Source organism: Bison bison, unplaced genomic scaffold, assembly GCF_000754665.1.
Source record: "Bison bison bison isolate TAMUID 2011002044 unplaced genomic scaffold, Bison_UMD1.0 scf7180017864482, whole genome shotgun sequence".
In the NCBI taxonomy this organism is placed as follows: domain Eukaryota; kingdom Metazoa; phylum Chordata; class Mammalia; order Artiodactyla; family Bovidae; genus Bison; species Bison bison.
Genome location: NW_011495042.1, coordinates 3,405,327 through 3,420,541, shown reverse-complemented (window position 1 = coordinate 3,420,541; position 15,215 = coordinate 3,405,327). Strand labels below are relative to the sequence as shown.

At 45.5% G+C, this 15,215-nt stretch overlaps 1 protein-coding gene across 1 annotated transcript in view; it reads right to left on the bottom strand.

Annotated features, from left to right (window-relative positions):
* Positions 1-15,215, bottom strand: part of SLC6A11 (solute carrier family 6 (neurotransmitter transporter), member 11) — a 125,174-nt gene that overhangs the window by 12,977 nt on the left and 96,982 nt on the right. The window contains exons 9-10 of the mRNA XM_010862513.1: positions 10,558-10,682; positions 381-493 (exon numbers count right to left, since the gene is read on the bottom strand). Of these exons, the coding sequence (XP_010860815.1) occupies positions 381-493; positions 10,558-10,682 (238 nt within the window). The remainder of the gene's footprint in view (positions 1-380; positions 494-10,557; positions 10,683-15,215) is intronic.

Genomic DNA, 15,215 nt, shown 5'->3' with positions numbered 1-15,215 from the left:
TTCGTTAAGAGAAAAGAAAATGCAAACAGATAAATTGTTAGTTCTAACTCCACATCCTTCACGGAGGAAGGTGGCTGCCAAGTGGGGGTGGGTCTGAGAGAGGCAGGAGAACAGAGGCAGGGGGGGGCAGGGTGCGGATGTGGGGGGAGCGGGAGCTGGTGGTGGTACCTAGGACCCACCCAGGTGGCCACCTGGGGCATGTCATGGGAGCCCTGATACGGAGATCAAGGAAGGAAGCAGACGCTTTTCCGTGTTCCCAAGTCTTTTATGATCTGGTTGGTCCTGACCGACCAGAACCAGGACGTGGTGTGCAGGCCCCAGATCTGTTCCTGGGAGCAGCACCTGCCCCCCTGCCACTGCCACCTGGGCTCCCCGCTTACCTGGCTGTCCAGGCCCAGGAAGATGAGCATCATGAAGAACAAGGTGGCCCAGAGTGGGGAGAGGGGCATCATGGTGACGGCCTTGGGGTAGGCAATAAAGGCCAGGCCAGGGCCTGGAGAGGAAGCAGACAGAAGGGGGCTGAGTGGAGTTCAGTGCCTCATTCAATTGCTATGTTCATCTAAAATCGACTAAGTGTTTCTTTTGTGCCTGGTGCTGTGCTGAATTCTTCCTTGAATCATGTACAGCTCACAGCCACCCCATGCTCCTGGTTCTACGAGGATACCCATTGTACAGATGAGCAAGCTGAGGCAGAGAGAAGGAAGCAAGGATCTGGAAGGGTCAAGACTCAAGCCCAGGTTAGTCTGACACCCAGACCATCCTCTGCACAGACGTGTCTCTATTCTTACCAGGGTAGGTGAAGAGAGGTGGTGGCGGGAGGCATTCTTATTAAAATGCAGGTTGTCAGGCCTGCCTAGAGATCTTAATTCAGCCAGTCTAGGGTGACAGAAGGACCAGTGGCTCCTATGCAAGTAGTCCGAAGTCAGGGCTTGGACAAATGCTGGTCCACCCAGGCCACCTTCTCCTTTGAGCATCTCCCAGGTCCACACTCACTTCTCCTGACTGCTCCTTGACAGCACAGCCTCAGCATGGGAGTCCGATGCTCTAGCCCTGCAGCACAGTGGCCAAGGGTTCAAATCCCCACTCTTTACTGGGAGCTTCACCCTTGTCTCCTCAGCTAGAAAATGGGAACAATGGATTCCTACCTAAGAAGGCAGTTGGCGGAGTTCAGTGTGATGATGCAAAAATATGGAAAGCACTTAAAAAGGTAAATGTTCAAGAAACATTTATCCTCATTATCTTCTACCGTAAAAAACAGCCTTATTAAAGTCTAATTTACCTATCATAAGTGTTCATTTTAAGTGTATGATTCAATGAGTTTTGAAACGTGGAGACACCCAGATAACCGCCACTGGAGCAGAGAGCACTTCCTCCGTCCCCTGGCCCCTCTCTGCAGTCTCTCCACCCTAATTCCCTGTCTCTGTACTCAGCAACTACTGATCTTTTTTTTTTTTTCACCTTAGATTAGCTTTGTTCATCCTACCTAGGAGGGGAATTACCAGGTCTTATGGGAATCATATGTTTAATTTTCTAGGAAATGCCAAACGGATTTCCAAAGTGACTCTGTCATTTTACATTCCTACCAGCAACAATAGAGAGTTTCAGGGGCTCCACATCCTTGTCAACACTTGATGTTGTCAGTCTTTTAAATTTAGTCATTATAGTGGGTATGAAGTGTTGTATCATTATGTATGTATTTTTAATTTGTATTTCCCTGATGACTAACAACGTGAAGTATCTTCACATATCTTTATTGTCCATTCATAAATCTTTTTATTATTTTTAAATTTTTTTATTTATTTATTTTTTGCCCATGTTGTGACTTGCAGGATCTCAGTTCCTCAACCGAGGATTGAGCCCAGGTCCTCAGCAGTGAAAGCAAGGAGCCTGATCACTGGACTATCAAGGAATTCGCTACATATCAACATCTTTTGTGAAGTGCCTCCTGTGTTCTTGCCCATTTTCAGCTGGGTTAGCTCCTTTTTATTGAGTTGTGAGAATTCTTAATATATTTGGGATACAAACCCTTTATGAAACAAAAGTATTATGATTATCTTCTCCAAGTCTGTTGCTTACCTTTTCATTTTTAAATTAAATTTTGTGAAAAGTAGAATATAAAAATTTCCCAATTGTTTGTTGTTGGTATAAAAAAATACCAAAGATTTTTCATTGTCTTTCTATCCCATGACCTTACTAAATTCACTTAGTAATTTTTTTTTGTAGATTTCTTAGGATTTTCTATGTGGTTAATCATATTGTTTATGAATGAAGACAGTTTTCCTTCTTCCTTTATAATCTTAATACTTTTACTTTTTTTTGCCTTATTATACTGTGTAGGAATTTCAGTATGATATGTTTTTAGCTTGACAATGTTCAGTCAACATACTGCTTCCTGAAATTCACTTTTGTTAGCTCCTTTCCCATTCTTTTCAGAATGATTGCATTATGCATTTGTAATACAGTTAAATTCATTCATTACTATTTGTATTACATTTGGTTCCATCCACAAAAAAGTAACTATTTGTCTTGAGTGCTCTGTGAAACAATACTGTGGCTCTCAGTAAGAGCTACTAAGGTGTTCTTCCTTCTCCTTACTTAATTCCTCACCTTTTTCTATCCCTTTTCCACTCACCACTGTAGGCAATCATTGTCTTTAATTTTTAAACTTTTTTTTCCTAATTTTTAAATTTTTATGCACAGACCTATTTTTAAAAATATCCTTCAATTTCCATTTACTTGATTATTTTTTATAATGAATGAATGTTGAACTTTTCAAAGACTTTTCCCACATCTATGGAGATAATTTTATGATTTACTTTGTTTGGACTATTAATATGGTGTGTGATATCAATGGCTTTCTTAACATTAAATCAACCTTCCATTATTCCTGGAATAAATCTTACTTGGACATGGTATATTACCTTCTTAATGTGATTCTGGATTCTAATATTTTAGATTTGAGTTTGCTAATACTTTATTTGGTATTTTGGCATCAATATGCATGAGTGATATTAATCTGTAGTTTTCTTTCTTGGCATTGTCTGTCTGGTTTAGGTTTCAGTACTGTGTGTTTCAGGTAATGAATTAGGAAAGTTTCCTCCGTTTTCAAGCATCTGGAATCATTTATAGAGCACTGGGCCTATCTTATCTGGTCTCAAAGGTTTGGTAGAATTCCTCTGAGAAGCCTTCAGGGCCTGATGTTTTCTTGTGAGGTTGCTCTTCAGTAACTTTGTTTCTTCTATGGAGATTGGCCTGTTTAAGCTTTCTAAGTCAAATGGGGTCAGTTTTAGCAATCTCCATTTCCCTAGGAAAATATTCATTTCATCTAGGTTTTCAAATTTATATGCAAAGAGGATTGCAAAGTAATCTCTTATGATTTTAAAAAATGTCTTCTGCTCCAATGGTTATTTCCCTTTTGTAATTTCTTATTTTGCTATTTGTATGTTCTCTACCCCTCAACCTCGTTTCCCCCCTGCCCCTTGATCCTCTGGTGATGTGCCTATTTTTATTTTGAAAAACCTAGAATTTTATTATTTTTTAAAAACCCAGTTCTCTACTTCATTACTTTCTGCTTTTTATTATTTCCTTCCTTGAACTGTCTCTTAGTTCATTTTGTTGCTGTTTTTATTTTTCTGAACAAGGAAGGTAATTATTTCCATTTCTGCACTTTTATTGATACATGTGTTTAGTAAAGTTCTTGTTGTTAGTTTATTTCTATGTCCCCTTGCATTGTCTGTAGTTTTTTGCTTCATAAAGATTATTGCTGTGTCATTTGGCGCATACATTTGTGTATGTGCTATATCTTCACTGTGAATCATGGTTTTTAACATTAAAAAAGTATTATCCTTTGTTATCCTTAATGCTTGTGGGCTTGACTGCTACTCTGTCTTTATTTATAGCCTTTGTGAGTCACTTTGTTCTAGGTGTGTCTCTTGCACACAGAATAGATAAGCATACCTCAGAGATGTTGTAGGTTTAGCTCTAGACTACCATGGCAAACTGAGTCACATGAATTTTTTGGTTTCCCAGCAAACATAAGAGTTATGTTCACACTATAGTCTACTAAGTGAACAATACCAGTAGGTCTAAGAAAAGGTATATACATTAATTAAAAAATAGTTTATTGCTGAAGAATGCTAACCATCATCTGAGTCTTCCGTGAGTCGTAGTCTTTTTGCTCGGGGAAGGTCTTGCTGCGATGTTGACGGCTGCTGACTGATCAGGGTGGTAGTTGCTGAAGGTTGGGATGGCTGTGGCAATTTCTTAAAATAAGACAAGAATGAAGTTTGCTGCCATCGATTAACTCTTCTTTGCACGAGTGATTTCTCTGTAGCAGGCAGGGCTGTTGGATAGCATTTTTACCCAGAGGAGAACTTCTTTCAAAGTTGGAGTCAACCCTCTTAAATTCTGCTGCTGCTTTAGCAACTATGCTTACTGTTGTTCAGTTGCTCAGTCATGTCTGACTCTGTGTGACCCCGTGGGCTGTGGCATGCCAGGCCTCCTTGTCCCTCATCATTTCCCAAAGTTTGCTCAAGTTCATGTCCATTGTATCATGATGCCATCCAGCCGTCTCATCCTCTGACACCCTCTTCTCCTTCTGCTCCCAATCTTTCCTAGCATTGGGGTCTTTTCCAGTGAGTCAGCTCTTCACATCAGGTGGCCAAAGTATTGGAGCTTCAGTGTCAGTCCTTCCAATGAATATTCAGGGTTGATTTTCCTTAGGGCTGACTGGTTTGATCTCCATGCTGTCCAAGGGACTCTCAAGAGTTTTCTTCAGCACTTTTGCTGTCATTTCGACAAGCTTCACAACATATTTACCAGTAGTATATTCGATCTCAAGAAACCACTTTCTTTACTCACTCATAAAAAGCAACTCGTCATCCACTAGTTTTAATAATAATTTAAAAGTTTGAAATACTGTGAGAATTACCAAAATGTGACACAGGGACATGAAGTGAGCACATGCTGTTGGAAAAATTGTGCTGGTAGATGTGGCTTGATGCAGAGTTGCCACAAACCATGAGTTTGTAAAAAATTCAAAAATAAAACAAGTGAAGCACAATAAAACACGGTATGCCTATGCATAGGTCTTACTTTATGAGTCAAATTGAAAATCTTTTTCTTTCAATAGACAGTAACCCTCTACTGACAAGATTGATAAATTTGGTCTTGACTGACAATATATAATTATGTATATTTCATATGTATATGAGTTGTGTATTTTTTTTTTTTTTTTTAATTATTATTTAGGAAGGCTTATGTTACTATTCTGGTAGCTCAGTGGTAAAAAAAATGCCAATGCAGGAGATGCAGGTTTGGTCCTTGGTCTGGGAAGATCCTCTGGAGAAGGAAATGACAACTCACTCTAGGATTCGTGCCTGGAGAAGCCCATGGAGAGGAGCCTGGCATGCTACAGTCCATGGGGTAGCAAAGAGTCAGACTCATTTAGCAACTGAACAACAACAATGTTTTTATTCTAGTGGCTAACTTCATACTTGTACCCTTTTTAATGCTCTTAGGCCCTTAGTCTCTTAGTTAAACCTTTAATATCTGTCTTTTCAGGTCCCCCACACCCACCAGTATCTACCACCACTCATTCATCATACATCAGGGAGTTTTTTCTATCTTCTCTTGCCTCCTCTTTCTATTTTTTGGTTGAATGATCTCTACTTTGAAACAGTATGCAGCGTATTTCTACACTAGTTCTCTATCTTCTTCCCTACCTTTGTTTTGATCTTATACATAGACATACATATTAATACATATTTTATATATTCTAAGAGCTCAACATAAGTCTTTTTCTGGAATTTTACCAGTCATTATTGGGTTGGATGACATTCATGCACTGATAGAAGAATGTCAGAACATCAGAAGTCTCTAAGTTCTTGCATATTAAAAATGGCTTTTCTATATAGCTTTAACATACTATATATAACATATAGAGCCATAACATACATGAAGACATGGCTGGATATTAAATCCTGGTTCTTACTTCTTAACATGAATTAAAAAAAAATTCTATCCCATAGTTGCCTTGCTTTGTATGTTGGTTTCAAAAAGTATGGTGCTAGTTTAATACTTTTGCTATTATAAGTTATTTGATCTCTTCTTGCCTGGAAGCCTTGAGGATTTTATCTATTTCTTTGAAATTTGGCCCACGGCACTGCGAGTGTGGAGTCCTAGCCACTGGACCACCAGGAAGGTCCCGGGTTCTCTTTTGTTTTGCAGGTCTTTACATGTTACCTCTTTTTCTTGGGCTCCCTTCACCATCTCCCTATAAAACGATGCTTTTCTTTCTTTTTGCCCCCCACCTCTTTTTTTCTCTGCAAGGTTTATGTTTCAAATGGCTCCTTTAAAATGTGCCTATGCCTTTAAATGGTCCTTACTCCTTGAAATCACACCTACTTTGAACCCTGTAGTCCCTGCTAAAGGATCTGTCAGGATCGTTTCCAGGACTTTCAGATTGAGAGTAGATTCAACCTTTCTGGTGACTGCTCCAAATCACTCCCAGATCCTTTCGCTAGTCTCTGTCTTCCATCTGTCCCACAGTTTTTCTCAGCTTGCCTTTGGCAGAGATACTGTGTGCTGGGATTGGTGATTTTTCTTTCTGTCACAGTTATCTGCAGCTTCAACATTTTGTGTCTTCAAATTATCCAGGAGGCACAGCTTTGTGTAGAATATACTTTTCCCTTCCTGTTTTATCTTGTTGTTTGTGGGAAAAAATTGGGATAATAAGAAGCTATACAGTTGTCACTGTCCTCAGATACTCTTACTTCCTCTAATTTTTAAAAGACTTTGTGTAAGACTGATAAGATCCGTCTAGTCAAAGCTATAGTTTTTCCAGTAGTCATGTATGGATGTGAGAGTTGGACCATGAAGAAAGCTGACCACTGAAGAATTGATGCTTTTGAACTGTGGTACTTGAGAAGACTATTGAGAGTCCCTTGGACTGCAAGGAGATCAAACCAGTCAATCCTAAAGGAATCAACCCTGAATATTCATTGGAAGGACTGATGTTGACGCTGAGGCTCCAATACTTTGGCCACTTGATGCGAAGAGCCAACTTATTGGAAAAGACTCTGGTGCTGGGAAAGATTGAGGGCAAGAGGAGAAGGGAGGCGACAGAGGATGATGGTTGGATGGTATCACTGACTCAATGGACATGAGTTTGAGCAAACTCCAGGAGATGGTAAAGGACAGGGGAGCCTGGTGTGCTGCAGTCCATGGGGTCACAAACAGTTGGACACGACTGAGCAACTGAACAAGAAGACTGACATTATTTCTATTTAAACATTTAGTAGAATTTACCAGTGAAACAGCAGGCCTGGAGTCGTCTTGGTAGAAAGATTTTTGACAATGAATTCAATTTCTTTTGAAAATACAAAGCCATTTAGTTTTTCTGTTTCTTCTTGAGTTAGCTTAATTAAATTATGTAGTATTTTTTAGGAAGTTGCCCATTTAATTTACATTATCAAGTACATTAGTTTGAAGTTGTTCATGGTATTTCCTTATTCTCATTTTTAAGGTCTGCAGGACCTGTAGCCATGTCTTCTGTTTCATTCCTGATATCAGTAATCTGTATTTTCTCTCATTTTTCCTTTCATTTGTCCTGTCAATTATAAATTTTGCTATTTTTTATAATACAAAATTTTCACTTTGAAAATTTTCTCTGTTGCTTGCATGTCTTACCTTAATTAGTTCTTTGCTTCTACTTACTCTGGGCTTCCCTGGTGGCTCAGGCAGTAAAGAATCTACCTGCAATGCAGGAGACCCAGGTATAATCCCTGGGTTGGGAAGATCCCCTGGAGAAGGGAATGGGTACTGATTCCAGTATTCTTGGCTGGGGAATTCCATGGACAGAGGAGCTTGGTGAGCTACAGTCCACAGGGTAGCAAAGAGTTGGATACAACAAAGTGACTAAGGCTTCTAACATTCTCTACTTACTTTGTATTCCTTTCTTTCCCCCAGCTTCTTCTGATAAAAACTTAAAGTGTTTACTTCAAATCCTTCTAATTAGGTATTTAAAGTTACAATTTTCCCTGTAAGATCCTGCTGAGCAAGGTGAGAAGGCTACATACTTGCAATATGCAATTTCTGCAAAAGGCAGGAACTCCTAAAGGGAATCTTGGTCTGATTCACACCCTTAAACACAGAGCAGGCTTACCTCCTTAGCACCTGAAGTGACACGGAGGGTGAAGCAGAAGAGATGACAGCCAAGCCAGGCTGTACCACCTATGTTCTGCGCGACCTTAGAGGAACCACTTCAGGCTCGGAGCCACAGAGTAGCGTCCTCATCTCTAATGGGCCCCAGGACTGCTGTCTACATGAATGGCGCCCCCTGTAGTTGTGCAGGGAACATTCTGCACAGCCTTCGTATAGCCTGCCTTGTAGATGTGCTGTAGATACTTCATGAAGTAGTATGAACAACCAGCCTGGGGCCTGATAGGTGAGACAGAGTAAATCAGTGATGGCACATCCATTCCGTGGAACCTCACTTGGCCATGGAAAGTCACGATTAAGCTCTCTATCTGTGCTCAGTCATGTCTGACTCTTGCGACCCCATGGACTGTAGCCCAGCAGGCTTCTCTGTCCATGGGATTATCCCAGCAAGAATACTGGAGTGGCTTGCCATTTTCTCCTCCAGGGAATCTTCCTGACCCAGGGATTGAGCCCACATCTCCTGCACTGTAGGCAGATTCTTTACCAATGAGCCACCTGGGATGCTGAGATCTCTACTTACTGAGGAAGAAAACTCTCATACTTTATTGTGAATGGAAAAATAAAACCAAATATGATCCAGTTTTCATCAATATAGGTATAGCTGTATATGTATGGAAAATCCTGGCAAGAGAACCTCAAAGTGCAGTCTGAGTCAGACTGGAGACTTTTTCCTTTGTCAACATTTAAACATTTTCCTACAGTAAGTATGCTTACAATTTGAAAAAAAAAAAAATGTTTGTTTTAGTTGGCTCTTTTCCTTTCCACCTCCACTCTGAGCTTCAGCTTTAAAATGCATCTACCAAACGGAAAAGATGGTGAAAAGAGCAGCAGCAGTGCCGCAGACACGCTGTGTCACTCCGCACCTGAGCTGGGAGTCAGAGGAAGAAGCAGATTCTCAGAGAAGGCACAGGGCCCACGGAGGAGGCACCACTCCCTCTTCGCAGGGCTGCTCTGCGCTTTACTGCCATGAAGGAACATGGATGTTGTGTGAAGTGCCAGGTGCCTGCCTACCGTGGGCTGCAGGACGGAGCACTCAGAGCATGGCCTGGATCAAATCCAATAGCTCTGTTCCCTGCAGTGTATGACCTTAGGTGAGCGACCACACCTCTCTGAGCCTCAGCTTCCTCACTGGTAAAATAGGGGTAGGAGAAGTGCCACCTTGGGGGCTGAGTCGAGGATCATACGAGGCAGTTCCTGCCCAGAGTGTGCAATCTATGATGGACAGCTTCGGTCATATTAATATCCTCTGGTCCAGCTCTGGTCCCCTGATTTCAGCAGGGACTGTCTCTCTCTCTCTCTCTGACAGATACCATGCAGAAGGTGGAGCCCCAGGGGCCATGAAGCAGAGCTCGGCAACCAGCTTCCTGATTCAGGGTCCACACCCACCACCCTGCCCAGCTTGGTGGGTCAGAGGTGTGCTTCCTACCTGTGCATGTCAGGCAAAAGCAGCCGTGCCATGGACTGGAGTTCTCAACGGAGCCAATGCAGCCTTGCAGGTGGCAGGGTTTGTCATAACAAATGGGGGGCATGAGCAGCCTTGAACAGACAGGAGCCAGGGAGGCTGGACCCCCTGTGATGCTCCTGACTGTCTCACCAGATATTCCTATAGCTGAGAAACCTATTTAGATGTATGGAGGTTAGCGTCTAACTCTGTCATGTGGATATAAACTATTTTTGTACTTTATAATACTATGCAATGAATTGTCCCAGGATTCAAAACCATGTGAATCAAGGGCAGAGTTCTTCACCATTTTGCACAATCACTTCAGCAGCAACTACCCTACCTGTGGTGTGTTGGATACAAACACGTGTCATTTAAACATGAAGAATGTCACACTCATGGTGAGTCTAGCCATAGAATGAAGAAAGGGAAAGGGGTCCTTCCAGCAGAGGGAGAACAGTATGTGCAAAAGCCCTGGGGTGGAAGGGAGGGGGCAACCACAGATGTGAAAGGAGACCACAGTGTGGTGGGGAGAGAGGTGGGTGGTGAGACCCCAGGAGCTGGGCAGTGCAGGGCCTTGGGGGCCATGGCAAGAGATCAGCCCTATGAGAAGCCAGAACAGACTGTTTGCCAGGGGAGGACACGGTCAGGTTTGCATTTCAAAAAACAATCACTCTGCAGGAGAGTGACGCACAAAACAGAAGGGACAACAGTGGGGGCAGGGAGGCCAGTGGAGGCTCCTGTGGTTCTTGAGGTGACAGTGACGGTGCTCTGGGCTGGCAGCTTCCCCCACGGGAGCCTGGTCTGCGGATGGACAGGGGCCCCCTCCTGAGACCTGAGCCCAGGAGAAGAGCGAGCTGAGGAGGAAGGCCATGGTTCCACTTCGGCAAACTCACCTGACTCTGCCACCTCGGCGATGGGCACCCCCTGCTCGTATGCCATGAAGCCCAGGACTGAGAAGATGGCAAACCCGGCCACGAAGCTGGTGCCGCTGTTCAAGCAACAGAGCATGATGCAGTCCCTGGTGGGGGAAGCAGGGAGAGGGGCTCGGGTCAAAACCCGGTGGGGGGAACCGGGGCAGCACTGGAACGTTCTGAGTGCCAAGGAAGCCCTCAGGGTTCAGAGAGGGGAGGTGGCTGGCCCATGGTCACATAGCTTCTCCTGCATTTTTCTAGAAGGTGAGGTCAGTCGCAGACCGGAAGCACAGACAGGGGGTGGGAAAGAAGGGAGGCTGGCAGGTGGGAAAACGCACACCAGGAAGGAAAGACTTGGAGACACACCAACGCTTCTCCAAACTCCTGGCAGGAGAGAAAACCAAGGGAAGCAAGAGAGGATTGATTTTCTGGGAGCTCAAAGCATGAAGATATCAACCTCTGAAAGAAAGGGCTGCTTCCCAGCCAGCACAGAGGCCTCCGGAGAGACACCCTTCCCAGCCCAGCATCTCGCAGACCTTACACAAGCCTCCACTCTGATGCTGCAAGGAGCAGACCCTCCCAGGCCAGACTCCTCATGGAGGTGGGCAGGGGGTGGGGGGCTGCTTCACCAGGGCAGTGACTGCCCCCTGCTCTTGGCCAGGGTTCACAGCCAAGAAGCACCAGCATAAAGCCGTGACGCAGGAGATTCCAGACTACAAATGACGGGGCTCCTCCCAGAGGAAGAAGACGGAGCCCATACCTCCTAGCCCTTCCAACCTGGGGCTGTGTACCATCATGCAGGCGGGTCAGGGGATCAGACTCTCGGGACCTCGGCCACCACAGAGCATGCACATGGGAGTCAGGCTTACAACACCCGTGACACTTCACTTTAAAGGGAGGGGCCTGAGTGGTCTGTCCAGTCTCCTCCTTGGAGCAGCACCAGCCCGGAGCATCCCCACCATGACCCTAGCCAGCAGGACCACCCACCTTGCTCCATGGCGCTTCGCTTCTCGGATGGCTCCTGCCGCTCACAGTGTAAGAACTTCCTCATGCTCTGTTCGACCCAAATCCACCTTCTCTGGGAAGTGTTAGTTCTAACCTCCCCAACAGCCTAAAGACCTGAAGATAGAGGCCCTATACCTCCTTGAGGTTTTAGCTTGCTCAGTTAAACCCCCCAGTTCCCTTACCAGTGATCCTGTTTGTGATCTGAAATTCAGTCCAGCTTGTCCCTCTTCAAGAGTGTCACATCCAGGACTGAGCACTAGACTCAAGAACAGAGCAGGACTCTCACCTCCTCTTCTCCTGACACCATACTTTTTGTAATGCAATCAAAGGTTACACTGATGTTGGTGACTGTGACCCCCAGTTGCCTTGCATTGACCCTGGGAATCAAGGGCATGGTGGGAAGAGCATTAGACTGGGGTTCCAATTCTCCCAGAAGTATCTTCTCTCTGGGCCTGCTCTCACTGGCTAGACGACAAGACGGCTTGGATAAGAGGATCTCTTGGGCCTTGTGATCAATTAAGTCATTTTCAAGCAAGCAGTCACTTCCACGCCTTCCTCCCTGGGGTGGAGTGTATTTCCCGGCCCCATTGACTGAGGGCTTACCCACGTGACTTGCTTTGACCAATGAGATAGCAACAGATGTGACATAAATAGAGGGCTGAGATGCACTTGTGCAATTGGTCTTGTCCTCAGCCCTTCTGTGATTTGCCACGAGAAGCACTTTCCCAGGGTAGCTCCTATCTCTGCAGCCTGGACCCCAGAATGTACACATGGCATGGCCTTGAGCCTTGCCTGGACCCTGGAGCCAAACCTGTCCAATCTACAGCCTGAAAGACAGAGTCCCCAACAGACTTACGAGCAATAAAAGCAAATGCTGTGGTTTTCGTGGTTAGCTACCGAGTTCTGGGGATGCTTGTTACACAGCATTCTTGCAGCAGTGGCTGACTGATACAGGTCTTTTCTATAGAACTCTTCAGGCACTGTGGACAGAGACTGGGCTACAAAGCCTGGAGACTTTATCTGCAGGCCTGATCACCTTTTGGGCTTCTCACATGGCGCTAGTGGTAAAGAACCCAGCTGCCAATGCAGGAGACATAAGAGACACAGGTTTGATTACTGGATTGCGATGATCCCCTGGATAAGGGCATGGTAACCCACTCTAGTATTCTTGCCTGGAGAATCCCATGGACAGAGGAGCCTGGTGGGCAACAGTCCATAGGGTCGCAAAGAATTGGACATGACCATAGTAACTTAGTATGCACGATCACCTCCACTCTGAGGGAAACTCAGCTCAGCCCAGGAAAGCCAAGTTATTCCTAAGGCTGAGATAAATCTGTCCTGCATGCCTGTTTCTGGCCCCTGGAAATGGTGCAAAACAAGGCAGCACTGGTGAGGAAAGGGTTTTCTCCACAGCCTCTCCATGCTGGGATTCTTCTATGTTTTCAGACCAGAAGTGCTGACACCGTTACTGAATCCTGAGGCCCAGGGAGGACAGACACACACTCAAGCTCTCTGTCATCTGCTGGGGAAACTGGAAAAGACTCTGATGCTGGGAAAGACTGAAAGCAAAAGGAGAAGATGGGGATGAGATGGTTGGATGGCATCACTGACTCAGTGGACATGAATCTGAGCAAACGCAGGAGATACTGCAGTCCCTGGGGTCACAAAGAGTTGGACACGACTTAGAGACTGAACAACAACACTGAAGCTGGGATGTGAATCCAGTTGTCTCAGACACCAAAGCCCACTTTTTTCCTAGGAGCTACGCAGAAACAGTGCTCCCTAAGAATTCAGACTTCTAAGAATTCGGACTTCCAAAGGAAAATAACCTTTGGGTATTCATGTGGTTGTTGGAAACAAATGTCCCTTATTGCAAGGTCCCCACCTTCCCTCAGAGCCCACCCTCCAAGTGACTTCCTGACCACAGAGGGGCACAGGCTCTGAGCAGATCCAAGGTCCCTTCCATCTCTGTGCCCTTGCACCCCTTCCTCAGAGCACCCCCACCTACAAGCAGAGAGCCTAGCGGCCTGTGTTCTGAAGTGAGGATTTTCCCCATCTGGTTTGCTCCATTTGCAGCCCTCTAATTCCTTCCCCACAGGGCACCTTCTAGGTGAAAAGCTACATAACATGCACTTTGAAGTTGGCAGGAGCTGAGCTGGGCTTTGAAGACCTCCAGAAGCTATTATGCTGTCGGAAGAGGGTATTAATTTACTCCCTCTGAGTCAGGAAGATCCGTTCATGGAACAATTTGGAAATGGAAATAAAAGGAGCCCTCAGACTTTTGCAATGTCACTTAGGGGATTTGCTTTCTTCTGCTGATGGGAAGGGGAAAAAATCCTATCTGTTGGATGGGGGAGCTGCAGGGGTCTGGGGCGGTCAGCATATTTCACCCACGTGCTCGGCGGGGAAGAAAGCTGCCGCTGTCCCAAGACACAACCTGATGACATGGCAGTCTTGGCCAAATCCTTGCTGATTTTAGTAGTTGGGGAAGAACTGGCCAGGCCTGGGAGTGAGGAATAAGGGTGCAGGAGCCAGAAGGGCGCAGGTTCAAAGCCACGTTGCATCGAGCCTCAGTGTCCCCATCTGCATAATGGCATGGCTCTTTCCTCGCTTCCTTACACTTCGGCCAGTGCTCTTCTAGGCTGGAGGGACGGTGATGAACAAGATGACTCACACTGCATCCTCATGGAGCTGAAGGTCAACCAGGAGGTGACCTAGGGATCTCCGCCCCGCCCGGCACACAACAGAGGCAGGCTGGCGGCTGATGTGCTGACAGACGGATGCGGACAGCATCTCTCTCCAGCATCCCAAGGGGGTCACCCTCAACCTGGACCAGAGGCCTGCTGGTGCTCTCCCTGTGCCCATGCCTTTCTCTTCTTACCCTGGTTCTATCTGTCTCACTGCTGACAGTGCTGTACCTCTCACGTCCCAGACCCGCCTCCTGTGAACACCCTGAAGGATGAGAGAGTCTACCTCGCAACCTGGTCTGACCTCCCACCTCTCTAGCATCCCTCTGTCCAGTGGTCCCCAGTGACCTCTCTGCCCAACAGCCCAGGGACTCTTAAGAGAGCTCGCTGGCTTCCCCTGCAGCCTTTCCTCCAGCATGTGGGATCTGCCCCCTTTCTTTGCCTTGGTTTTGCCAAGTTGCAATCTTTATAGATTGGAGGTGTACCTCTCAAGGTAGCGATTGGGGGTCTCACACTTAGTGACACATAGAGCTCATGGTTGGCTTAATAAGTGGGTGAGTAAAGCCATCACAAAGTCAGCTTTCAGAGAAGATGTGGTGGAGTGCTGGGATGGAGGTTAACAGACCGTAGCCAGAGTCCAGGTCCACCACACCTAGCTGGCGGGTGGAGGTGAGGACCATATCCATGAGCTTCAATTTCCCTTCCCTCGAAAATGGAGATAACATGAGAGGGACCTCATCACTGACCAAAGTCCTCAGAAATGAGGCGCCCACTTGAGCCTAACAACAACCAAATGATGTGGCTATCACATCCAAGGTCCTATCCCACCACCGCACGTTGACATGGCTCCTCTCACTGAACCCTCACCTACATCGAGGGTTCATTTTCAGATCACAGCTCATTTGCTGGTGGAGGAAAACGAGCTGATTATTTTAAGAGCGTGTTACT